Source organism: Pavona decussata, unplaced genomic scaffold, assembly GCF_977016875.1.
Source record: "Pavona decussata unplaced genomic scaffold, jaPavDecu1.1 SCAFFOLD_218, whole genome shotgun sequence".
Taxonomy (NCBI): domain Eukaryota; kingdom Metazoa; phylum Cnidaria; class Anthozoa; order Scleractinia; family Agariciidae; genus Pavona; species Pavona decussata.
Window position 1 is genome coordinate 972,501 of NW_028145623.1, and position 27,815 is coordinate 1,000,315.

A 27,815-nucleotide genomic window follows, 5' to 3' on the forward strand; every position below is an offset into this window, starting at 1 on the left:
GCCATAAAGGTCATTATCTCTCAAAGCTCTGATAGTAACCTACAAATTCTCCTTTCTTGTTTCTACGTATATCATTATCGTACTTAAGAGAATTTCATTGCACATCTACACTATCAGTACAATTGAATCTGTTTTGAAATTGTTCTGAGAATTAGCAACTTAGCAGCTGATCATTCTAGCTGTATACCGCACGGAAAACTTCAAATGCTATTCTGATACAGTCATCTCAAGGTCGCCATTAGGAATTATCCGATGGAGAGAGGTATTTTAGATTTCTTTTGGTTACTTTCTTTCAATTTTTTTAATCAAGTGCAGAGACGTTTCCCTGAAAATCTGAACATCTAATATCTGCCCCTCTGTTGCTTGATCCGTGACAACATCATTTTTGCCTAATAACCAAATCGCCCTATACACAGACCATAACAGTATCGTTGCGCTAATGAATAGCACACGTAGTCTGCCTAAAAAATGCACTAATATTGACCAGTACTCTAACACTGGTGTTTAAATTTTCAACGAAGGAGCTCATTCCAGTTCATCAGTTACTACAAAAATCAAATTTTCCTGTTGTGATGAACCATTACCAAATGCTAATTAAATATAAACAGTTGTAAGATTAATACAAAAATTTTTGTCATCAGCGAAATACAAATTTAGAAAAGAAAATGTGCACATCAAAAACAAAGATTTGGAAAAAAAAAAAGACATACCTTTCCTCAGGTTAAGTTAGCAGTTATTTCAAACATTTCCTGAAGGACGACAACGGAACAATATTGTCTTCAAATTAGAAAATTATATTTTAACAAAACACATAACGGGCCTTGAAAATAGCCTGTAGTATGTCATCAGTATATCAGGCAAAAAATCTGCTGCTTAACCGAACAATTCTCTTAGCTACGCTCTCACCAATTTAATTCTATACAATATGAAGTCGTTCATTTGATATACTAATACACCTCAATCACTTCTTTTAGCGAGAGCTTCATTAAACAACACCTCCCCGTTTTGCGTTATATTTGTTTTTTACAAGGTCCCAGCTGCGTTTGCAATGTGGTGACGCCATACTTATTCACAATTTTTGGCTGTTAAAATTCCACAAGGCCATTCTCTAATGCTATTGCAACGATTCTAATAATCAATAATTTACTAGTACCCGTTATATATTTCAATTGAACACTGTTAATTATAGATCTATGGACCTATAGTCTCTAATACTTATTGCCATTTCCTCCCCAAGCCCCCGCTATATACGTTGATGAACCGCAAAGATTATCTTTACATATAGCATATTTTTTAGATACAACTTGTTTTTATCTCTGATCAAAGATGTTGTTCTATCGCCTTTTTTAACAGATAGGTAACAGGTTTTGATCGTGTTCTCCGCATAATACTAGACCAATCTATACACGCGAGTACTGCCCTGTTCCCTTGGCCGGTCAAAGGGCAGCACGGAATTATACAGCTACGTTGATAGCGGTATTGAAATAAAACATTCAGCTTTATGTCTGCCCGAGTTTGGGATTAAATCAAAAGAAAACCTATTTTAAAATTCGTCTTCTTTCTCGTCAAATCCCATAGAAAGGGACACAGAAAACAGAGAAAACTATTTCCTACGAAATATTGAACACCCTCGAGCATCGTTGAACAACAAACCAATGTAGGACAAGCTGAGGAAGAAATCATACCTGCCTAAAAGAGTAATTTGCAACAGGAGGTTTACTACTACTTCGGCTGAAAAATGTTTATCTTTGTCGTTCAATCATCATCATTGTAATTTGTAAATACTACACAACTGATGTGAGATATCTCACCAAAGGATTTCATTCATATGCTACATGAACTGCTGCGGGTGGCAAGATTGCGTTTTTGAGGATAATGACCAACTCTTTGGCTCCTAAAGTCCTGTTATGCGTTTCTATCTACACCGCCGCCGCCGCCGCCGTAGTAGTAGCCTCTTAAACTCCCTATTTATTATGCTGCAGAAGGCGCTTCTTAATTTTGAACGCGTTGATGAAATCCTTAAGTGCGACCATTTCAAAGCACTGCACGTTGATCAGAGAGTGTTGGTTCTGATTTTTTTCGAACCAAAAGTTTTGTGTGATTACTGAACACCCGAGGAACACGAAGTGTTTCACTAAAGTGTTGAACCTCACCGTCCTCATACTCAAACTCAAACCTTCTTCTTTGTTTCGTGGTTCAGCAGCATCTTACACCACCTTCAGAAAATCAAGGTTGAGTTGTTCCGGGATGGTGATTGCTTCTAAAGACACAGCTGATGGTGTGAATGGTAGTGTAAAGGGATACATGTAAGCTGTATCGTTCATGAGGTACATGGGTTCAGTCTTGTTATGTCCACGCTCCACTACGGCGCGGATTACAGACGAAGGGACCCTGGCCTCATATTCATTAGCTGGTGTGTACATCGACAGAATCTTCTGAACCTGAGGCGAAGAGAAAAAAAAAGGACGCTTGATGCTTTTTGGTGTCACAAACATTAATTACTACTAGTTTTCATCGCACTTGTAAGCGATGTTATAAGCAATTGATGATGATAATAATAATAATAATAATAATAATAATAATAATAATAATAATAATAATAATAATAATAATTTTATTAATTTCTATTGCGCAATTATCAATATAAATTTTCAGTTGCGCATTACAACATGATCATAATACAAATATATAAAAATACAAATGTGAATGCAAGTTTAAATATATAAATACTATAAAAAGGCTTGTCTAAAAAGATAAGTCTTGATTGCCGTCTTGAATTTATTAATTGAATTTAGGTCCCTGATCTCACTAGGAAGCTCGTTTCATAATTTGGGGGCGGCCACGAAGAATGACCGGTCTCCGAGAGTCTTGCGAGACTTCAGTGCAGGATAGTTTAACGTCAAAGACTTCGTTGAACGCAGGCAATATCTACTTAATGATACATCTTTAATTGAGATTAATCCGCTTATGTAGACGGGCGCCAGACCGTGAATAGCTTGATGATGGATGAGGTTTCATCCGTAACATGTTTTGCTGTTTAAAATGTATCGTGTGGTTCCTCAAAACAAACTACATGTTGCCAAGTACTGCTACGTGACTTTGGTAACACAAGTGTTGAATTAATGTCGTAGACTCGGACACTGAAAACCTGCAGTGTTTATCAATAACAATGGCCACAACAGTGTAGACGTTGCGCGTATGCAGACGTGTACTGCCTTCTCTTTTCGTTGAAAAATGGCAGAAATAGACGAAGACACCACTGTGCAGCCAAGGAAATCTGTGCTTAGTGGTTTGATGAAAGCATCACCTGTTTTCGTTGGATCATTTGTAATGACGAACAAATCAATTGAAAACTGAAACACTGAAGGGTATTCGGTTATAAAACGCAAAATTGCAGTCTTTGGTAACAATACAAATACATCACTAGTTTGTACAATTACCTGCAGGGTATTAAGCGAACTGCACACTTCACAGATAGCATCCACATCTTCCAGTGTCTTCTTGTTGACCTGGAGAAGTTGTGTCGCTTGTATGACGTTCTCTAAAGCTTCCACGATACCGCTGCCTTCCAACTGATTCAGTCGGACCCAGTCCTCTAGCTGACTAAGGTTAAATCTGATTCAAAACAAACAAATTAAAACCAGTTTACATCATCTCGAATATATTTTTTTGGATCTTTAACCAACGATAATTAAACTATCTTGTTTGAAGATGGACACAGCCAAATATTAAAGACTGTAGAATAACGCCAATGACCAATACGGCTTGTAACAGTTGCATACAGTCCTTACTATTGATGCAGCTTTCATACTGAAGAACAGCTTTGATTAACATCCATTTACTTCTAACACTGTTTTCACACATTTTCTCTCTTTTATGGGGGGAGATGGGTCGGGGAGTGGGGAGGGGATTACAGAGTCTTTCTTCAAACAATTTTTCGTCACTGAAAATGATCAGCGACGTAATTGTTTTGAACTGAGCTTCGTTAGTAAACAAGGTAAGAAGTTGTTATCTGACCTGATCTGCATTCCTCTGGACCAATGACACATGTCTTTCCTCAGCAGCAGATTGTTCATCATGTTAGCGCCAATGTAGTAAAACAGCTAAATTGTGATTCACCAAACACACAATATTAAATTATTGCATATTCTACCCGTTCAAGTGTACGGCGCATATTAATCCAACTTCCGCCAATGTAACTAAGTTAATTACATGCCCTTCGATTTACTAGATGAGCACTGCAAAGCTAATAGTAAGGTTTATTTATTTAGGGACACTTAGTCAGCTTATGCTGTTCTCACCAAAGGCCTTCACAGAAATAACAAATTATCAATAAATTTACACGCACAATCTAGCATAGATCTATTGACAACTATACCCTTAATTTCACAGTAAACAAATGTACGGAGTGTGGAATTACGTCCTTTAGCTGAGTAAGTCAAAAAATTCGCTCAGACGTATTCAAAAGAATTTCTAGATTAGGAGATGCCTATTGGCTCGTCTATCAGAAGTTTGAAATCTTTGATTTGAGACTCGCTGAGTAACATTATCTCGGATGGTATTCGATTCTTATGGCACCGAATGGCGGACGTTCCTACCTAAGGGCATAAGTTCCAGCTGGTGGAGGTGATTGGGCACGATCAGATATACAGGCTCTCTCTCGTGTCTTTCAAAAGATGGAAGCAGTATCGCTGCTATCATTTCAAAAGGGGGACTATGGCTAGTTCAGCACTGTGCCGGCTGCAATTTCCCTTCTATGTAATTCATCAGTAGTTGAACCTAACGTTTGCAAATTGTACGATTTACTCCCGAACATCGGTGGAAAATCGAGAATTTGTCTAACTTGGCTTAAAATTTTGCTGAACTCTAATCCCTGTTTAACAGCCGAGGAAACGAGCACTAAACAAAATGGCTGTAGTAGCATACCTGTCTGAAAACTTGTTTGATAATCTCACGATCCACACAATGAGCATTGAGTATCTAACTTGGCTTAAAATTTTGCTGAACTCTAAACGAAGAGCACTAAACAAAATGGCTGTAGTAGCATACCTGTCTGAAAACTTGTTTGATAATCTCAGGATCCACACAATGAGCATTGAGTATCGCCAAAAAGTTGGACAGCTGAAAGGAAACAACATGCATTACTTTCAAGCACAGAAGCACACAGCTGTGTATTGAATCAATGATCAAACAAGGCAAAAGAAGCTACTCACCATTTTTGTGATCGTCTTGACTGTGATATCAGCATGAGCTTTAGTTCGGCCACCAAACGGTTTAGAACTTGATACTCCAGGAATAGACTCGTATTCAAGCATTCCAGGCACTGTTACAAAATGAAATAACAATATTCAATACGGACTGCGATCAAACCGACTACTAGGGGTGCACTCCATTTAGTCAGAATTTTCGGTTCAACCAGTTGAAATTCAAATGCTTTACGGGTGACAAATGGAAATTTCCCGGAACAAACGGACGACCTCCACTTTCTCCGTTCCACTTTTCCCGTTCCAATTCGATGGAAAATACCGTTCCATTTCCATTTTATGGTCTTCTTACATCATAACGTAAGTTTGTTGATTTACAATGAGACAAGTTTGGAACACGCCAAATTACAGAAAGTCCTAACTTAAAATTATTGCCAAATGGAAACCACCCCTTGCTGTGAACTTCAAATCGCTCGTCATAATTACTGAACAAGCTACAGTAAAGAAGAAATTATCGTCCTTTTTAAGCAGGGTATGATAACTCTGTTACAACGAGAAATTTGCTGGAAAAAGAGAAACAACGTTTGCGTTCAAGTACAGATGTGGCCGGCAGCATCCTTTACAGCAGGTTTGTGTAGCGTAAATGGGGAGATCAGCAAATAAAAATGAATAAAAAGGAATCGACTTTGTTAAACAAGGGTGACATTCAACAGCCTTACGACTCACAAACTCGTGAGACTCAGATTCTGGATCAAATTGGAATTTGGAAATTTGTGGAAAGGAGAAAACCGAAGTATCCGGAGAAAAACCTCTCAGAGCAAGGAAAGAGAACCAACAAACCATTCAACCCACATACAACGCAAAGTTCGGCTACATCGGTGGGAAGGGAAGTGCTTTCACCTCATCGCCATGCCTGTTTGCCCGAAGCAAAAGTACAACTACACTTTACGGCCAAAAACATCAGAACTATTCATAGAAAATCCGCCAGTGACTAACTGCGAAGTACAAAAATTCAAGTTCTCTCACCGATCATGTTCTGAACAGCTTCCCATATGCACTTCACCAGATCCTGATAGATGTGGATGGCCAAGTCACTCAGCACCTGGCGGTATTCCGTCAGATCAAAGTTCTTCAGACAGTGTTCGTTTTGTTCTGGAGTGTTGTGAACTTGAAATGCCTGCATGAAAACACCAAACATGTTGGATTTAAGACAGATCGAATGATCGGGCATCAACTGTAACAATAGGCAATATAGAGAGAGATTTAGAATCGCGGCAAACGTGAGATTCCCGTTTATGTTTTCTTTAAAAAATTAGTACAACGATAAGAATAGTGCGAAAATAATTCTGACCTTTGATGCTAACGCAAAGCTACTCAATTTTACTGAAGACTGAAAACAGCAAGCGGCAAACATGGTCACGTGGTCATTTGTTTCGTTTGCCGTAGACGTAATTCTAAATCTAATCAATATTTCGTGCAACTTTTCTCGCAACGGCAGTTAATGTAATATACAAAGAAACAAAAAAATCCCCGCAGTTTTTCCGTGGCCGCAATCTTTGCGAAATTTGATCGTGGCATGCATAGTATGTTACATTGGACAAATTTTTTTTTTACGATGTACCATGTCTAGAGTAACCAGGCCTTCAAACAAGTGCTGTTTACATGACAGTGGGAGCTTACTGCAGACGCCATTTGTAACACATGAACTTGGAAGATCATAAAAATTTTTAACGAAGGAAACGTACTTTTATCCAATGTGACAGCTAGCCTGCGACTATATCCCCGTTTTGACTCTTGCTCCGGGCAAAACAAGAGTCAAGACACCGCATGTGGTCGCACGCTAACTAAAAACTGACTTTCACTCCAAGCTTTATCAAGTAACGAACAGAGGGGCGTATGATTTTGAATCTAGTCGAACCTCTCCCAACGGCCAACTCTCTACGAAGATCATATTTTCTTGTCTTGTTATTCACTCCGCACACCAATTCTCTCAGCAACTACCTCCCTCATAACGGCCTCACCCTATAATGACCAGGCAATTATGTCTGAAGGTGGCCGTTGTAGAAAGGTTCAATTGTAATCTGAATCGTCGTTTAAAAATATAAATCAGGCTTTAGAGGGTCTAACTAATATTAATGTGCATTCAATGTATAGAATAATGGCCGGTAACAAGTATAGTAGGAGACATGCGATAGTTTAAACTAGGATTAGACCACTTAAGGACATGCACGCAAAGTAGCTAAACCACAAGCCCTTACAAACAATAAACGTAATAATACAATGAAACATGCAACATAACAAAAAAGTGCTGATATTAATAGGGCCTATCATAAACAAAACGCTAATATAAATGCAAGTGCACCAACATTCTAAAATAACCAGAAAAGATGGAAGTGAAAACGAAAGGAAAAAAAAAACAACGCAAAGTGCGGACCAAAATAAAGAAACACGTGCCTCAAACAAACGAAAATGTGAACCAAAATCACACCGATTCTATTTGGTGCTGAAGGATTAAAAACCTTAATTTCAATTTTAACGAAATAAGATAATTTTGTGAAACACTAACATCTTTGATGTAATCCTTCATACTACTCCAGTGTTTAATGAGCGAAGCAGACAGTCCATCTTCATCGGGCCGTCTTATCAGCCACTGAACAGTTATCAGTCAAAGAGGAAAGAAGGAAGGAATGAAGGACGTAAGTGAGTGAGAATGAATGCAAACACACACCAGTTAAAATGCTTAACGGTTTCACTCTCGAGATGAAATTACAATACCGTGTCAATTTTGAATATAGGTCCTTAGGCTATGTTCCTTCGAAGACCTTTTAGGGGCTGATTTCCGGGGGAGCTTGTTTTTTTAAAATTGGTTGGGTTTCACAATAAAAAAGCTTGAAATAACTGATAGTAACAGTCTACGGGTTTTTATTATTCAACACATTGTAACACTGCCCAAATATCGGCATGGTGCGCTGAATATTCGTCGTCCGCAGTCAACAGATATCCTGCGATATACGAAATTCGTGTGTCGGGGAAAAAATGGAAAAAATAAAGATCCCTTCCTTCCTTCCTCCCTTTCATAAACCTGTGCTTTGTTATCAATGTATTGAATAATAAACAGTTATCCTGCCCAATCTTGCAGAATATTTCCTGGTTTCAGCGACACTCCGCTGCATAATTTTTAGATACTCGCCAAGGCTTATTATCAATGGGTTTTAAGCGATTATATTCGGGAGGGGGAGGGTGGGGGGACTTATATACAGAATTTATGGTAATTGAAATGTTTCTTAATAATAAGAAAGAAAGCATCTAATCAAGAAAACGCAGTCCAACAGACGTTTGTCTGGGTGATTCACTTTAATGCGGTCTGTGTCCTTAAAATAGTCGTCAAAAATGATCTCGAGAGTGAAATAGTTAAGTTGCGAAGAAAAAAAGACTGGAGCAAAAGGGAAGACTTTTATAGAAGGGCATAGGTCGCTGATTTTTACTTCAGAAGTCGCGCGCGCGGATAAATGTTCTGTCCTATGTAATATATTTTTCTTTCCAGTCAAAAAAAACGTAGGAAACTAACTATTCTCCCTTCGTGCTTTCCTGATATAATTAACAGTTATTCCACGAGCGCGCGTTGGATATGAGATGATAGATAGCCAACGAGTTGGCTATAATCATCTCATATCCAACAAGCGTGAGTGGAATATTGTTTTATTAAAAACAATCGAGAAATTTTGCTAGGTCTTACTGATTTTGCTTCGCAAAAACAAACAGAAGACAATTTAATGGTCGCTATTTCTTGGGCATGGTATAATGGCTCATATACCAAGGCCGCTAAGCCAATCAAATCCCTGGAATTGCATTATACAATGATCCAGTTTTTAATAATTGTCAATATAACATCGCCTGACTAAGTTTATCGTTGGCCCGAAAAATCTCCTATTTGGTATGAATAGTAATATTAAAATGCTCCGTGTGGATAGGTGTTTCACAACACTAGCGGTTAATGTCATTCCCGACTCCGAAAAGCGCTGAAATCGCAGAGTTTCCGTCAAAGCAAACCAGCAGTGATGGAATTTATACATGTGTTTTCTAAAAAACAAAGAAACACATTAAACAAACAGAAGGTGATTGATTACTTTGATAGGGCTGTGGTTAGTATCGCTTCATGTAAACTAACGTGAATCATCCACTTACCCGATCTCCACTGTACTGTTTCATGTCATGAAGAAGCCGGGACGTGTTTGCCAACCAAAATGCTAAAATGTCCAGATTACAGGGATTTTTCTGTTCAACGTAAATAGGAAAAACGCTTTAGAACAATTTGAGAAAGAGAGAAAACGTCTGAGAGAGCAAGCAGTATCTAATTTCTCGATCATATTTAAATTGTCAGGCTGAAAGGGGGAAAAAACAAGATTTCAAGTGCATATCCCTTTGCACACTTCCTTCCCTTGTTAACTTTCAGAATTACACTCAATGTTTCTCCTCCAATTTTTTCCCATACCGATCAAAATCTCTCAAAATATCAGTTAAAGCAGTAAAAGATCAGCTGCAAACAGAAATATATATTGAATATCATGTTATTCTTCAAAACAGAAGTTTAACTGGTGTTATGAGCTATTCGGGGAATAAAAATCTAGTTTCAACTTAAGCAACGCAGAAGACTTCTGTTGTTGTGAATCCCCTTTAAAAAATTGGACAAAATGTACGAAGAGACTCTAACCTGTGGATCAGAGAAAAATCTGAGCATTGTTTTGTAACTTTTGCTCCGAAGTTTTATTCATTGCAGCTGAACGTTCGGGAGAGCGAAAAAAACTCCGGATGAGCAAGTCGAAGGGCAAAAATATCAACCGTGTTTTATCTGGAGTAAAACCACTCGTGTTTTTGTAAATTAAGTACTCAAAAAAAAAAAAAAATTAATAATAATAATAATAATAATAATAATAATAATAATAATAATAATAATAATAATAATAATAATAATAATAACTTTATTATTGTGTCACAAAAGGAATGTAGCTGAGGGGAGAAGTCTCCTCTACTAATAGTGGACACCTAACTAAAAAGCCTATTTTAAATCTAACTAAAATAGAAAGAACTACAATATATTGAAATTTACATCGTAAACCATATTAAAATATTAAAAATTTTATACATCAATTGCAAAACTCATGTAAACGACAGTCCTTCTTGGCATAGGTTGCAGCCTCGACAGTTACTGACATTTGCAGCTAGGGCAGTAAGGTCCTGATTACGTATGGCTCTTTTAAATTGCTTCAGAGAGGGTTGATATCTTATTCTAGGAATGAGATCATTCCACAGTTTAGGCCTAGGTAACGAAGTGAGTGTTTTCCATATGTCACCAAAGAGAATCGAGGTTGAACAAATTCTCGTTTCCTTTAGCAATACGAGCCACTTTCTAATTGGAAAAGATTGTAAAGTCTCTGGGGCAGTATTTTGTGAGTGTTTACCTTGACAACTTTTCTGATGCTGTTAATACTGTTGGTCAGCAGACTCTGCATGCGCCGGTCATCATTCACGTGATCAGCATGCCTGATGCACATGAACAGTATGTGCGCAGGGAGACCTGGGATAGCATCCGCCATGGAACTGGGATTCATGTCAGTGATAAGATGCTTAATAACTTTGTCTTCATCTTCGCTTGCAAACTCAATCATGCCACGCACTTTTTGTTTTAACATCGGGGGAAGAGGAAGCAAGTCCTACGAGAAAAAGAAGCTCGTTGTAATTTGCGAAATTTGTGTTTGTGTATTTCATAAGAGGGTATTTTTAAAGATATGATTCCAAAGTTTTGAAGTCTCAATTTTACAAGTCCCGAGAGAGTTGCTTCTACTTACAATCATAAGACAGGGGCGACCATTTGCAATGGCTCACATTGCTGGTCGAGAACAAAGAACGAACAACAAAACAATACTCCTAGACATAAAAACAATGGAGCTACAGGTTATCAGGATCCAGTGAAAACAGAGCTTAGAACAGGTGCAAGTGAACTGATAATACAACACATGCTAATTCATTTCATTTACCCTTGCGCTGAATAAATATCCGAAAATTCTCCTTGTGCTACAACGAACCAAAATGCTTCAATACTTTAGATACTAAAGTTGTTAGCTCAACCTCGCTTATCTCTTCTGAAGTAAAGCTAAAAAGACAATCTGCCCTAAGTGGTCACTAGCCTTATTTTACTGCTTTAAAACTCAGCTTTAAAACTCATCGTGTGCCAATAAAATTAACAAATAGATTCCATGTTGCCGTGCGTCTGTTCAGTAATAGATCACAGACGACGTCAAAATGTGGTAAGAACAAAAAAATGGCACGAGGCGCAGCAGAGTGTCACTGATGTTCTCACCACATTTTGACGTCATCTGTGATCTATTACTGAACAGACGCACGGCAACATGGAATCTATTTGTTTCATATAATAAAGAAGCAAAAGTTGTTAAATTGTTAATGGTGACGTCATCTGTGTCTGTCCTCCAATAGATCATAAGTAAGAACCAACCGAAATGCGTGTAGAATTCAGCTTGTTATGTAAATTATGGTATGGTATCTTATTATTAATAAACAAAAACCATAAAGAGAGAGGAAAAAGAGAGACAACAGATTCAGGTGATTACCCCTTCCTTCTGGGCATGAGATGCTTTTCGAAGAAGCCCGGCGTGTCTCATAACCTATGGACAACAAATTACAAAACATTATTGTCGTAACTTAACCATAACTAGTATCAAAATTGCTGTCGTTTTGATTTTTGATTTCACAAGTGCATGAAACAAAAAGCAAGTAAACAAAGACAACACTTTGAAAAGAACTATCGTCCAAGTAAAACATAATCTCGAAATTGCAGTACCATTGTAAGCACAGAAAAAAAAAAGCGCAGAAAAGTAAAACAACAGACAAACAAACAAACGAAAGGAGGAATCAAGATATTTGCAAGAGGTTATGGATACTATTCACTCTACTCACCAATTTTCCTGCTTTTGGTTCTTGGCCAGCTAAGAAACTTTGCGCTCTTCTCTTCTGCTCAAGTTCACCTGCAAACCAGAAAAAGCCGCAAAAACCGTCAAAATGATTCAGTGCTGCAACCAATAAGGGGAACATTAATTCTACTCAAAATGATTATAATCCGACCCAGCAACACGTTTTACCCTTATAAGACTGCGTTCTTCCTCTGAACGGTATCAAAGCAGTTCCGCCTTTCTTGTATTCTTCAAGCTCTGCCTCTAATTTTTCAACTTGCTCTTTCAGCTCCTGAAAATAGCATAAACGTTTATGCTTTGCTTTCAACAAAATACACCTATGATACTATAAATTAACACAACAACGCCTGGTACATTTGGCACGAAAACCCTAAAAACGGTTATAAACACGCACAGAAAACTTCTGAAACCTTCAAACCTAGCATACACAACGTTGTTCGTGCAAGAACGAATCAATCGCAAAATATAGCTCTCTATGTGCCTGTTGGATGTGTTAGGTTCGCAAGGTATTGTGGTAATAATGTACAGCTTCCATCTTTTTCCGTAGGGTGGATTAAACACTCTCTAAGACGTCCATTTGCGACAGCAAGAAACAATGATCTTCAGTGACTGGGGACGTGCTACAGATTTGGGCTTGAACATTACCTTGCATCCTAATTTCAGCTGATAATTTTGAAAAATCTTGGGCACCGTAATGTGGAACCTTTTACTAACAGAACTGCCAAATCCAAACTAAACTGTATGTACTAAAATACCTTAAACCCCGTATATTAAATTCAAACCACTGTGTTGTATAATGAGAGTACCTACTTACCACGTTCTCCGTTACTAATCGAGACACTTCTTTGTTAAAGTTTCCGTCCATGGAAGAAATTGACGAGCCACGCCCCTGCAATACAACAGATACAGGTTAACTTAAAAGAATGTCACCCTTTGCTTTTAATATCTGTGTCGGCGCAATTTCGCAAATTTTAAAGATACAATGTCCCGCCAAAGTAATTATCGAGGTTTCGCGTGCAACAGAAAGTATACAATGATTCTACAAAGGAAAAAATAATTTACTAGTTTGGGGATATCACATTTGATTTCTGAACAGGAGGTCTGGGAAATCAGCATTGCCATTACTCTACTTATACTTCGAATTCGAATTTTTAACCGTTCTTTTTTGGCTTTCAGTTTGTCTTTCTTGTTTGCATGCATTTTGGTCACTAATTTTGCCATTTAAGTCCATATTGAAGACATTTTTATTAAGAGTTGCTTACAATACGATGTAAGGACTGTAAGAATTGTAAATAACTATTTTTAATTATTATTTTTTAATTTTTACATATACAATTTGTTAGGCGCATTTGATGATATGCACATGCTAATTTGCGCCATACAAATATTAATTATTATTTTTATTATGATTATGATTATTATTATTATTATTATTATTATTATTATTATTATTATTATTATTATTATTATTATTATTACAAGCTCTTGAACGATGCACAGTGTCTTTCTAGGGTAAAACAAATGGCAAGATCTAGTTTTGCTAAAGGGTGTCACTACGCTTACTCAATTAATGTATTTTATGAATTATCCTTTAAGCGCCTATATTTTGTTTTTTCTTATGCCAGAACTCACTGAGCGGTGACCGTTACACGGAACTTGATTACCTAACTTTTGCTAACCAATGCGAAATTTCCATAAGGTCTGTCATCACATTTTTGTGAGTCAATCAGTCATTTTCTCTTATGAAATTTGATTAGTAAATGTGTGGCACATACTAACGCTGTACTACAATCGGTCCCAAATGACCGACACTCCAGCTTACCCTCTGCAGCATTGCCTTTTCCGTCCAAAGCTTATCGTTAGCTTTCTTCAAGTCCTCTTCTTTCTTTATCAAATCGTGCAGCTCACTCTGCAGAACATTGTTCGCTTTCTTCAAACTTTGCGCCTGCAGTACATACGCACTTTCATCAGGATTAGTTTTCAACAGTTCCTCGACATTATGAAGGTCTTTAGCTACAGACGACATTCGTATAAGTTCATTTCTCAAGCGATTCTTTTCATTCTCTAACTGGTCGCGATCAGCGCTAATTTCGCTCATTTTCTCATTAATCATATCCCATTCGGCCTCTTTGTCAATATTCCTCTGACTCACAAGTTTCCTCAAAAGCTCAAGCTCGGATTTCATTTTCTTGCCTTCCGCCTCGAGAATTCCCTTTTCTTTTTCTAAATCTTCTTTCTCCTTCACAGCTTGCTGATATTTTTCAGACTCAATGATCTGATTTTCACTCGGTGGTTTTTCCACATTAATGCTTGGCATATTCTCCTTGGGTGGATCTTGCTCGTATTCCATTAATTTGTCCTCTAATTCCCTTATTCTTTTCTTCATTCCACGCACTAGCTTACTCTTCTTAACTGCGGATTCTCCTTCATCATTTTGTCGCTGTTCCAATTCCACTGCATCCACTAACGAAGCCTCTAAAGGAGAAAAGTGGAAAACAAGCATTTTAAAAGTCAATCGGAACATCAAAACTGAAAACTCTATTTGTCTTCCGTGATGATCAATTCCCTTATTCTCCTGCTTAAATTTGCCATGACAAAGTGAAGAGAGGTTGAAGATGGATCATTGCTGAGAATGCGAAAAGCACTTCAGCCCCGATATAGACTATGAGTAGCCAATAATTTCTAATTTCTCTCAGGGATAACTGATCAAGCGAATGAAGAGATTTTGCGCGCGTTTGCGCCTTGTACTCGCTCTTCTGAATCTCTGAGAGACAAAAGAGACTGCTCGCGGTCCAAATCCGGCGGGACACTAGGTTTGTGTCAGACAATCTGTAGATCTCTTATGTCTTTTGACGTATTTTGCACTTGGGTAGTTATTTGTGAGACTATGCGTCGCAATTTAGTTGAAACAGATTCCTTATTTGAACCGCCCAAAAACATCTGCACACGAGTGTAAAGAACTTCTTGTTAGTAACTGTGCCTCGTAACCAACAATCTTACCTTACCTTAGGGGAATTCGCTAACGAGAATTTCAACACTACAACACCCTTCCTACAGAGCAACTATTATTTTCTGCGCACCTGAACTGCTTGCACTTATAGGACCACTTATAAGACCTTCATCAAAGCCGCTTCTGTTAGGCAATGGGCTTAATTTCTCAATCTCCAGCTCATCTTGAAGATTTTGATAGCGCTGCTCCAGCCGGTCATAGTCTCTCAATACCCTCTGGTGATTGGAACGTTCAGCTTCCAACTCCGCCAAGAACTGCTGTCTTTGAGCCTCAAGACTCTGGCTGATGATCTCTGAGGGCAAGATCAAATTAGTCAAGATCAAATGAGTCAAGAAACATCAGGAAGGAGATCCTAGTACTAGGATGATCCTACAAGGCGGATCATCCTAATGCCAAACGTTTTCTGTATTCAGTTTACATGCAAAAGGTTGTACTTCGTCCTGACGATAGGATCTTTCTAGCGATAGGATCATCCTAGCTGAGAGATAGGAAGATCCTAACACCATGTAAACTACCTTCGCTCTGAAGGTCCTGGTATTAGGGACAAAAATAAAACCTGGCGGCGGCCGGGCGTCAGTTCAGTTGCTAAAGGCCAATAATTTTCCACTTGCTAGCCATCCCGATGAAAAGTTGTTTCGCCTCCTAGGATCTTCCTGGTGCTAGAATCTTCCTCCCTCCATGTAAACAGAGCCTAAGTTAAACCCGTAACCTTTCCGCACACAGGTCACCTGACTTGCTCAGTTGACATGGGAAGCATCACGCACAGGGTTAGTAAAAAAGAAAAGAGCTTTTGGAACTGAATTTGAAAATAATGATAAATGTCAAGTCCAGATGCAACGGCATGGCACTCAGAACTGAAGTAAATCCATCCGAACTTGAACAAGGTACATGTAACTGGTGCCAAGTAAAGAAAAAGTAACAAACTTTACTCCCAAAGATGACCGATGGAGAAGTCGATAAATAAATCTACTTATCATTTACTCAGTCACATTGCGTCTAACAGATCAAATAAGCTTGTTTAAAATGCGAAAGTGCAACTAAAACCGGCATGTTATGATGTAGGAAAGGTGTAAAACATTAACATATTAGACTAAAATAGATTGACTTTTAAATTGTGACAGATTTGCCTGCTTTACATCAGTTTGAAGTTTATTCCACAAGTCAGAAACTTTGTGAGTGGCTGAATTTTTCATCCAGTTGAGATTGAACTCAGACCTGGCAAAGTCTACTTCCACTGCCTCTTAGGGGGTCTTACAATTGTTAAAGCGAGTACAAAAGGGTTTGACGGTCATTGATACGAAACTCGTCAATAAACGGTTGTTTTTATAAGCAATCGGCCTTCCACTCACCATCACGAAAGTACTTACCGTCTCTAAGGGAAACCTCCCTTTCCGTTACTGCCTTCGCTTCTGCATGCTCGTCTTTTACTTTTGCCAATTCTTCTTTTAGTTTCTTGTTTATCTACAACATAAACAGGATAACTTGTAATTTACATGCGTGAGATTTTTAACGGGTCTTGACATTTAAACTTGACAATGGCGTCATGAAGAAGCCCGAACGTTCCTTTTTTTTTTACAGCTCATAATCATTTTAAAAACATAATTGTCAACTCCGTGTACACAGTATATTAGGTATCATTCTCATAAGGGTCGATAAAACATGACGACATCGATACGTCGCACGACTTTTTCGCTATTTTTATCATTAATTGCATCTCAAAATATATTTTGATTAAAAACATGATTGACAAAAAACTCGAAGTGCAAAATCTAACCTCTTCCAGTTGCTGTTTGTCATTCTTAGCCTGTTCTTTGCTTTCGTCCTTCTCTATGATAGCAGCATTAAGCTCCTCTTTGAGTTCTTTTATCACCAGTTCTAGCTCAAGCATCTTGGCTTGTGTAGATTCAAAATGGCCTTTCCATTGTTTAGCTTGCTCGAGCTCTTTCCGTGTGGCTTCAAGCTCTCGGCCTGCAGCTTTGGCGTGTTCTTTTTCCTTGATCTGTTATAACAAAAATATAGGAACAGTGAACCGTGAACCATTTGATATAATCAATTATTAAGAAACTGCATCATTGCATATTGCAATTCCAGGCATTTGATTGGTTTAGCGGCTATGGTATATGAGCCATTATACCATGCCAGGGAAATAGCGACCATTAAATTGTCTTCAGTTCTAGTTGTTCTTGCAAAACGAAATCAGCAAGATCTAGCAATATTTCTTGACGGTTTCTAATAAAACAATTATTTCACTCACGCCTGTTGGATATGAGATGATTAAAGCCAACTCGTTAGTTATCTATCATCTCATATCCAACGCGTCCTCGTGGAATAATTGTTAAATATCAAATCAAAGATTACAAGTTACAGCTATTGTAGACAGTTATGTTCAGAGACGTTAACTATAAACAGAAGAGAAGCTCTTCAAAGTGTCTCAGAAACTAACAAGGAAGCTACATTTTGGGCTAGCTAACCTTTCACAGCCTGGGTATGAAAGTTGTGACCGTAGCAACTATTTCTCTGTAGCCTTAGGTTCTTAGATATTTTTACAGCCTTGATGAAACAAACAAATGCTGATATCTATAAGGTTTAGTAGGGTGTGTAGAAACCTATTTCCTTTTGCTCCACACAGCATATAAATAAAACCGATAAACCAGTGTGACTGCAGCCGCTGTTTAACATTCATACAAATGACTTAATATACAAACTCGCATACAAAATACAACACCTTTTAAAGAAAACGTTTGCAGTCCCAAAACAAAACGTTTTCTCCGTGAACGGAATTTTCGTTTGTTTTCTCAAATACCTGTTCATCCAAGCGTTGCTGCAAATGAATAATTTTGTTCTCCATCCCAATGTTCAGCTTCTTGTAATGTTCTACAGAGCGAGCTTCGATCTGAACAACACAAGCAAAAACAATAGAAGCAAGTTAGTAAGGTAAGGTCTCGAGTCCTCTTCAAGGCTCTCTCACAAAGTTACTGGATACACAAACTCTGAAAAGTGCCGAGTAATATCTTTTCAAACACTCCTGTTACGATTAAACTCACTTTAAATGTGTCCCGTGCGTGAACTCGGGATCAAACCGACAAGTTTAACCTACTGAATGAGGCTAATGAAGTAAAGTATAGAGGGAATAAATGGGGCGAAAATAGAATAAACAGGGAAAAACCTTGTCATGGGGATTGGACGTGATTTAAAAAACTCGAAAACTTTTTTTTATTAACAGAAACGGTAACCTAAAAATCATTTTCCAGTTTTGTTATAAATTACCAACCCGGATACTATAACTATCGATGAGTGTCTCTCGGTCATAGATTGACTGGGTCGTAATGGGGTTGCAACTTGAAAAACATTATGCCAACGCGCTTCAAGTTCTCGCATTTTCGTCTCCAAACGCACTAAAATAGATCATAAGTTGTTCCTTTGAGTTTCACAAACTCAGCTGACTTTTTTTTCTCGGTGTTCTACTAAATCATTTTGCAATTACGTGAAGGTATTGTTGTCTCGTTTTCAATAAAAATAGGTCCAAATACCCATGACACCCTGCCTTTACGGGAACAGAATGATCCCAACAGGTTGAGCTCAAGAAGCGTCTTCAGCAAGTTTCTTGCCTATAATATTAGTATACATATTGCTGTCCTTGTAACGTTTTCTAGGGTCTGTGTTTAGCGTACGACACGGGACTCAATTTAAACCAGCCCGCTGAATTGCATTACCACGTATAAATATCAGTTTTTAAGGATAGTGCGGTGTCGTACCTTGAGCTGCTTCAATTCTCGCCTGGCAATCATCCTACGGACACATGACTGTAGATAGATAATGGTCTTCTTATAATTCCTGTACCTCTTCCTTGCTTTGTACCTCTGCCAACAGCGCTGGATAATCTTTGCTTTGGCCAAATACAACAGCTCCATTCGAAGCCGTCTGGCAAACATACCTCGAGTGTAGCACTGGATCTTAACGACGGCTTTCCGGATGGATAAGAAGCGTTTGCGGCAAACATACCCACGGTAATATCTCTGGATGGTAATTGCAGCCTTCTTTTCACGCAGATCCTGGGCGAGTCTGGAAAATCGAACACAATTGTAACGTCAAATAACTGGAAAATGGCTGTTTACGCAAGAACGTTAACTTTAATGGCCTAATCCGTGGGTAATCTACTCGGTTGTTTGATGTTCAAGACAAACGATTTCAATTTAGTCTATAACCATACAAAGTTTTGAAAACAAAGTTTCCAATGATTACAAAGTTTCGAATACAAACCTTCTGGCCAGGTATCCTCGTACCCAGGCCTGAATGAGGATCGCAGACTGCCTCATTCTCAGGTAGAGGCGGTGCTCCCTCCAGCACCTGAAGTTCTTCTGGATCATGATACAACTGTCACGAAGCTTGTCTGCTCTTAGCTTCTCTAAATAGGCGACCTGGAATAAAAACAGTCTTATTTTTAACTTGTTTAACGAGCTTACCATCCTTGCAAAATTCAAGCGGCCGGGATACAAGTTTGCCTTCACAAGAACAGGGATCTTGACAAAAACAAAGCGACAAAATGATTTGGCAATGGAGTGCCATGTTGCCCATAATCCTATGTGGGACTATTTTGTAAAATTTCCTTCAGTAAACAAAGATTGTGCACACAAATTACCTGGCCAGCACGGAAGAAGATCTTGGTCTTACCCATCTGAAATTTGTCAGGATCCTAAAGAAAGAGAGAAAATACAGCACACGTCACTCTCATCCACTTGTATGGCTTGGACGTAAAGAGCTTTCTTAAAATTTTACGAACTGACTTCGGAATGGGCAATTGTTGGCGTTCCGTGAACGACAGGAAGTTGACGTGACTAAAGTCTGGGTCCGGTATTTGCACCAACAGTGCACACACTGCACTGAAAACAAGTAATGGATTAAAACAGTGCTTTAGTTTAGACCACGTTATTACCTTGATGATTGTCTTCAATATGAGCCTTATCGTATCGTAAGGCTTTTTCCTATTAATTGCCTTAAAATTCAGCAGCATTCGGTATCGGTCAAAGAACTCTGGATAGGTCCACCTAGAGGGGTACCCTGCGGCACTGATTCGTACAGTTTCCAGTACTCCGCATGCGCGCAGCTGCTGAATGCTGCGCTGTGGGTTAAATTCAAATGGTGCTTTGCGGTCGTTAGGTTTGATGCAGCGTATGTAGTGAGGTACTGTGCTGTTGAGAGTTGCCATCAGCCTCGTCAATGATTCACGGAACTGTAAAGGAGAAAATACAAACAAACCTTTCAATTCGAGAATACAGTGGAACCCCGCGTTATGCCGACTACCTCGTTAATGCCACCACTTTGTTGCTACGACCATTTTCTTGTGACTCGAATGAATTGAAAGTTCAGTCATTTCCTTAGTTTTACAACCTCGTTAATCCGACCACCCCGTTATTACGACCACATTTTCGCTGCCCGAAGATAGTCGTATTAACGGGGTTCTACTGTACATGGAATATCCCCCGCTGTTGGTGGAGACTGACATTGTCGAGTAATAAAGAGGTATAATACCTACAATAGAGTGTAATATCACACAAACTGAATCATTAGATAATGCAATTCCAGAGTTTTGATTGGCCATTATACCATGCCCGAGAAATATCAGCCATTAAATCGCCTTCTGGTCGTTCTTGCAAAACGAAATCAGCAAGGGAAAGCCACATTTCTTGCTAGTTTTTAATAAAACAATTATTCCACTCGTAATCCTTGGATGTGGGATGATTATAACCAACTCGGCGTTACGCATGTCATTGGTTATTCATCATGTAATATCCAACAAGTGTTCGTGGAATAACTGTTAACTAATGCTGGGGTATTACGTATCTCCATTAGACGCTAAAAGAAGACACTTAGCGAGGTTCGTGCGTGCTTATAGAAGCACGGGTAGAAGTTTGGACGAACAACAAACTGTTGAGCAAAACACACGCCGCAAACGAGTGTTACAGCATCACGTCAAAATGTTGCCGATTTCCTTTAGAAAACAAACGATCTAGGAAAATTGCTGGTTATTTTTGGGCTGAAACGCATCTTTCAATTACTAAGTAATCCCAACCGGCCTTTACTAAAGAAACTATTTTCTAAAGTAATGTAATAGTTCCAATTTCAGTTGGAGTACAGACCTCAGATCCCACACTCCGTTTGGATTTAGAAACATTCTTGCCCGTTCTGGAGGCTGCTCTCTTGCGAGGCATCAGGTGAGCTTCATTATCAGTAAACAAGTCTCCAACCATCTCATACTACAACACAACAAGGTTCAATCAAACAACTTCAGGCCCTAAAGCCGCTGTTACACTAAGCAATTTTTCTTGCAACTTGTCGCGACACAAGTTGTACGGATCGTTGCCTGGTGTAACATGATCTGAAATGAACATGCCTCGCAACCTTTTTGTTGCCGTCACCGTTGCACGAAGTAGAACCGACTTCTACTTCTCGCAACGATTGCGGCAAAAATTGAGAGACATATTTATTTCAGGGCATGTTATACTAGGCAACGATCCGTACAACTTGTGTCGCAACAAAACTGCGAGACAAGTTGCATGCAAGAAAAATTGCCTAGTGTAACAGCGCCTTAACTCGGCTGTTCAAAAGCTCATCAACCTTAAATCCAGGGACTTTCTAAGTTGGTACTTTTTTTTTTTAGGGTTTTCATGCAATATGCCAGTAGTCTCATATTGTAAATTAACTTTCCTAAACAAGGACTCAGCGTTTTATTAACATTTGCAATTTGTTTCAGTGGATATTTTTGACCATTCTCGTCGATTAGCTACCTTCAAAAACGGATACACTGTAAGGGTTGAATTCCCTAAATTTTAAAAGTAGGGGTTAAAAGCGATAACCCTAAGTTAAGAATAAAGGAAATAGTATTAAAGGCATGATTATTGCTAGTTAAAGATTGACTATTTTGATTAAAGTTTTAGGAGGTCATTTTAACAAACTCATTTAAAACAGGATCTCTTCGTTAACGTTTACAATTCGTCTTATTTTTCTTTTTTAAACGGTTTAATTTTAAGTGTTTTGATTTTAGTTTATGAAATTGTAATTGCGTTAAATAAATGAAAACATACATATGAATGATGATTTCTGAGTGTGCATGGTTACTGAAAAATACTACACTACACTATACTGGGGTCACATGCATAACATTTAAAAAAAACCTATCAGTTTTGTGTTATACAGCTCCTGAAGATGTAAAAACAGAATGAAGTCAGCAAAGATGAGGAAAACCGTCTGCGGTTTATAAATTTAGGTTTGCAACACCTAACCCTACGCATTCATTTACTTACATGTTGTCTGAACCCTATAACTTGTGCCACCATCTCATACTGTATGAGGAACAAACACGAGTTTTATAAGACTTTTAGTTGTATTTTACATAACCTAACTCGCGCTTATAAAGTTTCATGTTAAAGTATGTATCTTCATTTATTATAGTTAACTTACAGTTAGGAAAGTGAAGTATTACAACCTCGAGGTTTAATTTTATAGAGGTGCGATCTTAACAAGAAATGCTATTAAAGAGGGATTTAACTGTCAAGTTATACATAGACATCAAAATTACTTCGTTTGATTAACATCATAATTTTCATTAACGTGTTAACACAACAAGGCAAATTCAGGTGGCTTTTTTTTTTAATAATCATCAACAGCTCACAGTTTTGAAGGTTTTTATTACATATGCTGTGGTTTGAATTTGTATTGGTTTGAAAGTTTGAAACCGGTTTAATTTTTGATAGCTAAGTTATCATTTCAAACTTCAATGACTAAGATCTTTCATAGTATTAGTTCAACTTTTGTTTTCTTTATTTAACGTTCATTACCATGATCTCCAGCAAAGAAAGGCAAGAACCTCCTTTATTATCTTTCAAAAAGAACCTCTCTCCAGTCTAGTTTTATAGACTGAAAGACCTGAAGGACCTACAAAGTACTTGTGAAATAGCAGCACACTCAGATATTTCCAAAAGGGCAACGTTTACCTATCAATTCAAACATAAATAAAGGTGTGAATTTGTGCAAAGCCCTAAAAAGGCCGACATTTTATAGAGATTTGCAGGCTAAAAGGGGCCTATATTGACTCATGTTGTGTTGTTGGGGAAGAAAATTCAGCAACATTTTTTACGCCTTACATCATGAATGACTTCTTTGTATTCAGTATTTAGTACCTACCTCACTGGCTTTGAGGATTGCCAAATGTTCTTGATTAACAGTATCACGGTTTTTTTCAACAAAACCTCTGACTTCATACTCCACGTCATCAGCAAAGTGATGCACAATAAAGGCTGTTTGGGACAGGCGTGGCTTGCTGAAGTGCTTCTTCTTCATGTGGTTCTTGTATAGTTTCTGAACCCATGAGCTGTCAGCACCTTTAGGCATCTGGCAAGAAGTTGTAAAATAACTTTTAAGTCTACCACCAAAATAAAAGATTTACAATTACTGTAAATCCTTGAATAAACACCCAGAGCTTATAATTTTCAAGGGGGGAGTGGGGGTGTTGGTTTGTTGCATAGAAATGTTCTATAGCCAGCCAAGCGTGGTTCAACTTTGATTTTGAATTGATGAAGATTGAATTAAAATGACAAGTGCTAAACAAGACTAACACTACACTCAACCTTTGCTGGGCCAGTCAGCCACCCAAACAACAGAAGTGATTGATAAGGGAAGAGGATACTACTTACTAGGGAGGAAGAGCTAAATTCAAATTTTGCACATTTGTGTATCATTTTTTAAGCATTGTATAGTCTGTTTGTAGGGTTTTTCGTCTTCTTTCTTTGTTAAAAATAAAACCAAAAACATTGGCTTAGGAGGGACTGCTCGGTACAACAGGGGTGCTATTTTGAGGGGGCCCTTGTTCTGATCAAAGATTTAGGGTACATAGGTACATGTAAACCTTTCATACAGTCCTTCTTCAAGTCAGTTTCAAGGCCTTATGATTGGTGATAACTAAAATTATATCAATTCAAATTTATACAGTACCTTGCATTCTTCATCCAGTAGGTCCAGGATTCCCAGCTTGGATTCAATCATGTCAATACATGGCTGGTTATCATAAAAGTTGATGAACGACCATTCTATCTCTTCCTTCACATACTCATCTTGCTCCAGTTTGAACACATGCTGGGGGGGAAATAACATGAAGAAAATCTCACCCACTGGTCAAGTAAAGTGCAAGAAATAAAATCACACCAACATGGCTGCCTCTGAGATGCCCCTGTTGCTGCAATAGTCATCTAGTTTCTATGAATATACATGGATGTTAAATGGGATAATTTGCAGGAAGTCACTCAAAACAATTGTTTAACCAGTATGTATTCAGAAGGTGATGATTACCTGAGTGAACTGTTGTTGGAGCTTCTCATTTGCATAATTAATGCAAAACTGTTCAAAACTGTTCACTTCAAATGTTTCAAACCTGGAAAATGGTAATTTTTTATTAAATTCAACCACATTACCGCGCAAGACACAACACAACACAGTCTTGCATAACTTGTTAATCATGGTAGTCAGAAGGAATAAACAGGTCTTACCCATAAATGTCCAGAATTCCTAGAAACGAGTGCTGTTTAACATTACTGGAAAGAGTATTGTTTATACAGTGAACAATCCACTTGAATAGTTGGGAATAAATGTGTTTGCTGATTGCTTCTCTCCCAAAATTAGCCTGCAAAAATCAATAATAAAAAACAGCCTATTAATTATTTGCCTGGGTAAATTTTTTAGCTTGAAATTAACAGGTTTTACCAATGTAAGCATTAAAAAAAAAACACAGACTATTTATTTATTTATTTTGTTTATTTATTTATTTACACGTACTTACCACATTTATTTATTATAACATTATTATGCCTAAATTGAGAAAACAAAATATGGGGGCCACATTCGCCAATGAATAGCAGTTTATGTGCAACAATTGGAGCAAATTGGACAAAAACGAAAAACACCTAAAATTCAACAAAGCCCCTTAATGCACCCAACCAATGTTGTTGAAAAACATTAGACAGCTAATAAACAGTCTTGGCCAATCAATTTTTTGGTAGTAGACAGGGTAACAGGAGTCATCTACATGCAGTCAGGTCCCCTTGCCGACTTAGGAGGAAGGGTGGGGTGTGACAATAGGGACCTTCAGATTTGACTACGAGTATGGGATTGATCACGAGCATGCAGCTTTTCAAATCTAGTTTGTGTGGCTTAGATAACCACTTGTCACACCGATCTTATTTCCAGGGTCACTTTATCTGCTGGTAAATGATGGGAAGGAGAGAGAGTTCTGCGACGAGTTGCATAAAACTTAACAGCGGGCGTAAATGGTATTGTTAAAATACTGAAGGTCTGGCGTTAGCAGTTACGCCCGACGTTAAATTTTGAAAGTCATACTTGTACTCAATCTCATACTCATACTCTGATCTGAAGATCCCTAATGTGACGTAAATGCAAACTGCTGACTGCCCTGCGAGTACAGTTTGCAAGGGCAGTATTGAAGGACTTCTGAAAATTCACAGACAACAGTATATATGTACTTTTTATAGCTAAGACCATCACCCAACAGTTAGCTTTGCAGAGCTTGGTTACCTCATCAGCATCAAGTGGTTTGATTAACACTTCCTGTACAGTGACAATCTTGCGATTGCACATCCATTTCTTAAATTGATTTCTGTCAACACCTAGAAGCTCTGCTGCGATTGCAAGATGGACATCATTGTCCTTAAAATGAAATCCAAACAACTTATGGTTAGAAATCAATTGAAATCTTATACATATTTAAAAAAAAAACTTTTAATTAGGAGAAACTTTCCCTGCCTACATGGGGCATGTAATGTAGCTAAAAACTGAAGAACTGTACAATCCTGGTCATATTAAGTCCTGTCAGTTCATCAGCTCATTCCATGATCACAATTAATGACTCCCTTCAAGTATGTGTAAGTTGCACTTAATGTTTCTCAAGTTGACTCAGTGATCAGTAACCTGTCACTATAGGAGAGGACCGGTGGAATGCAACTATCTACATCCATCCATAATTTATCACACGCAAGTTTCCTTGATGCAAAAATGCATAGACCTAAGCAGCCAGTATGAAAAGCAAATTCAATTCAATTCAATTTACTATAATTTATTTCCAACAAAAATACAAAGACAATTTACACAACCCGTGTATAGCATTAGCTAATCTTAGAGGGTAATTGAAAGCCAATGGAATTTGATGTTTAGATAAAAATTGATCATGCTTCCAGGTTGGGTTCCTGCAATTCATGCAGGCCTAAAGGAGTGTAAAATTAATCAGTCTACATGTACATGCAGTGAACCTTACATCAATTTGACTCTCATCCTCTCCAGATGGTTGAATATCAATGTTTCCAATGTGCAAAATACCAGCTAAGATCCTAAATATCATAAGCTGTTGATCTTCCATGATTCCCACCAGATCCATAGCTTCACGCATCTCTTCGAACCCTTCACCATCATCAACTTCATTAACATAAGGGCACTCGCCTTGGTTGAGATAAAAGAAGTTGTCTTGGTGTGCTAGAGAAATTAGAGAACCATGGGGTCATGAATATACATGTACTTGTAAATGAGATCCAGTGAACAAACATCTGAACTTGAACCCAGTTTTGTCAGAATCCCAGTATTGTCAAAAAGATTTTTTGTCCTGTAGTTTGACTTAGACTTTTCTTTACTGTTGGCTTAAAATTTGCCTTTAAAGACATTTTTAAGAGCGAGATGAAAACCTCAGTTAACTTTTAACATTATGTTAATCGTTTTCCCAACAACCAGGCCCTGGTTAATACAGTATAAATAATGCCAGTTGGCTTAAATGACAAAGAAAAAGAAAATTGACAATACAGCTGTATTTAATTTGCTCGTAAGTAGTTGTGTCGCCTTTTCAAAAATTATAATACATTGTATTTTGGCATTCCCTCATTATTTAAACAGGACAACCCTGTCAATAGATGTACCATTGAAATTTCATACATTCCCTTAGAACTGTGGTCATATTAACAGGGTTCTACTACATGCAGTATTATATGCAATCCCAACTTACCAAGCCTAAGATCTTTGAGCTCAGGAAGGTCACAAGCAGCACACAGCTGATAAAATATGTGGTAGTTTCTTTCATCTGCTGCTTGAAATACAACTCGAGATTTTTCCAGCAAATACGTTCTCATGTGGGCCCCCGTAATGTGATGATTCTTGTCAAAGGATATTTCCAGGTACTTTCCAAATCGGCTGCTGTTGTCATTTCGAATTGTCTTTGCATTTCCAATCGCCTGAAAACACATTTCATCAAACATGAAGAAAGCATTTATAAGCATTGAACAGAAAACTGTTAATTGCCAATACTCAGCTACTTATATTAACAATGAAGGCTTCATAAACAACAGTATGTTCAATTACATGTAAATACATGTATAAGTAATACATGTAGTATTTATTAGCACATGTAAATGTACATGTGCATGTACATGTTTCAATTCACTATTAATTCACTATCAATTAAATATAATTTACTTTAAAAGTGCATTTGATAATTTCTTTTATGAAATTTGCACTTCATAAATTTAAATTATTGTTATTATTAATTCCCTTTTGTTTGTAACTAAGTTT

At 37.9% G+C, this 27,815-nt stretch overlaps 1 protein-coding gene across 2 annotated transcripts in view; it reads right to left on the reverse strand.

Annotated features, from left to right (window-relative positions):
• The window catches only part of LOC146459627 (unconventional myosin-Va-like), a 32,208-nt gene that overhangs the window by 93 nt on the left and 4,300 nt on the right, over nucleotides 1-27,815 (reverse strand). Inside the window, exons 7-36 of one of the 2 annotated variants that reach the window (XM_085089211.1) lie at nucleotides 27,253-27,478; nucleotides 26,518-26,732; nucleotides 25,782-25,913; nucleotides 24,740-24,873; nucleotides 24,543-24,624; nucleotides 24,189-24,329; nucleotides 23,382-23,588; nucleotides 22,502-22,540; nucleotides 21,338-21,454; nucleotides 20,134-20,430; nucleotides 19,840-19,893; nucleotides 19,461-19,618; nucleotides 18,956-19,262; nucleotides 18,004-18,093; nucleotides 16,975-17,199; nucleotides 16,568-16,661; nucleotides 15,271-15,492; nucleotides 14,013-14,665; nucleotides 13,005-13,079; nucleotides 12,359-12,461; nucleotides 12,177-12,244; nucleotides 11,831-11,884; nucleotides 10,664-10,915; nucleotides 9,390-9,479; nucleotides 6,231-6,381; nucleotides 5,214-5,323; nucleotides 5,050-5,121; nucleotides 4,018-4,103; nucleotides 3,441-3,615; nucleotides 1-2,441 (exon numbers count right to left, since the gene is read on the reverse strand). The exon at nucleotides 1-2,441 is cut by the window's left edge and continues 93 nt beyond it. In XM_085089211.1, the coding sequence (XP_084945337.1) occupies nucleotides 2,208-2,441; nucleotides 3,441-3,615; nucleotides 4,018-4,103; nucleotides 5,050-5,121; nucleotides 5,214-5,323; nucleotides 6,231-6,381; nucleotides 9,390-9,479; nucleotides 10,664-10,915; nucleotides 11,831-11,884; nucleotides 12,177-12,244; nucleotides 12,359-12,461; nucleotides 13,005-13,079; nucleotides 14,013-14,665; nucleotides 15,271-15,492; nucleotides 16,568-16,661; nucleotides 16,975-17,199; nucleotides 18,004-18,093; nucleotides 18,956-19,262; nucleotides 19,461-19,618; nucleotides 19,840-19,893; nucleotides 20,134-20,430; nucleotides 21,338-21,454; nucleotides 22,502-22,540; nucleotides 23,382-23,588; nucleotides 24,189-24,329; nucleotides 24,543-24,624; nucleotides 24,740-24,873; nucleotides 25,782-25,913; nucleotides 26,518-26,732; nucleotides 27,253-27,478 (4,863 nt within the window). In that variant the 3' untranslated portion in view covers nucleotides 1-2,207. The remainder of the gene's footprint in view (nucleotides 2,442-3,440; nucleotides 3,616-4,017; nucleotides 4,104-5,049; nucleotides 5,122-5,213; nucleotides 5,324-6,230; nucleotides 6,382-9,389; nucleotides 9,480-10,663; nucleotides 10,916-11,830; nucleotides 11,885-12,176; nucleotides 12,245-12,358; nucleotides 12,462-13,004; nucleotides 13,080-14,012; nucleotides 14,666-15,270; nucleotides 15,493-16,567; nucleotides 16,662-16,974; nucleotides 17,200-18,003; nucleotides 18,094-18,955; nucleotides 19,263-19,460; nucleotides 19,619-19,839; nucleotides 19,894-20,133; nucleotides 20,431-21,337; nucleotides 21,455-22,501; nucleotides 22,541-23,381; nucleotides 23,589-24,188; nucleotides 24,330-24,542; nucleotides 24,625-24,739; nucleotides 24,874-25,781; nucleotides 25,914-26,517; nucleotides 26,733-27,252; nucleotides 27,479-27,815) is intronic. The other variant, XM_085089212.1, reaches the window with a different exon arrangement.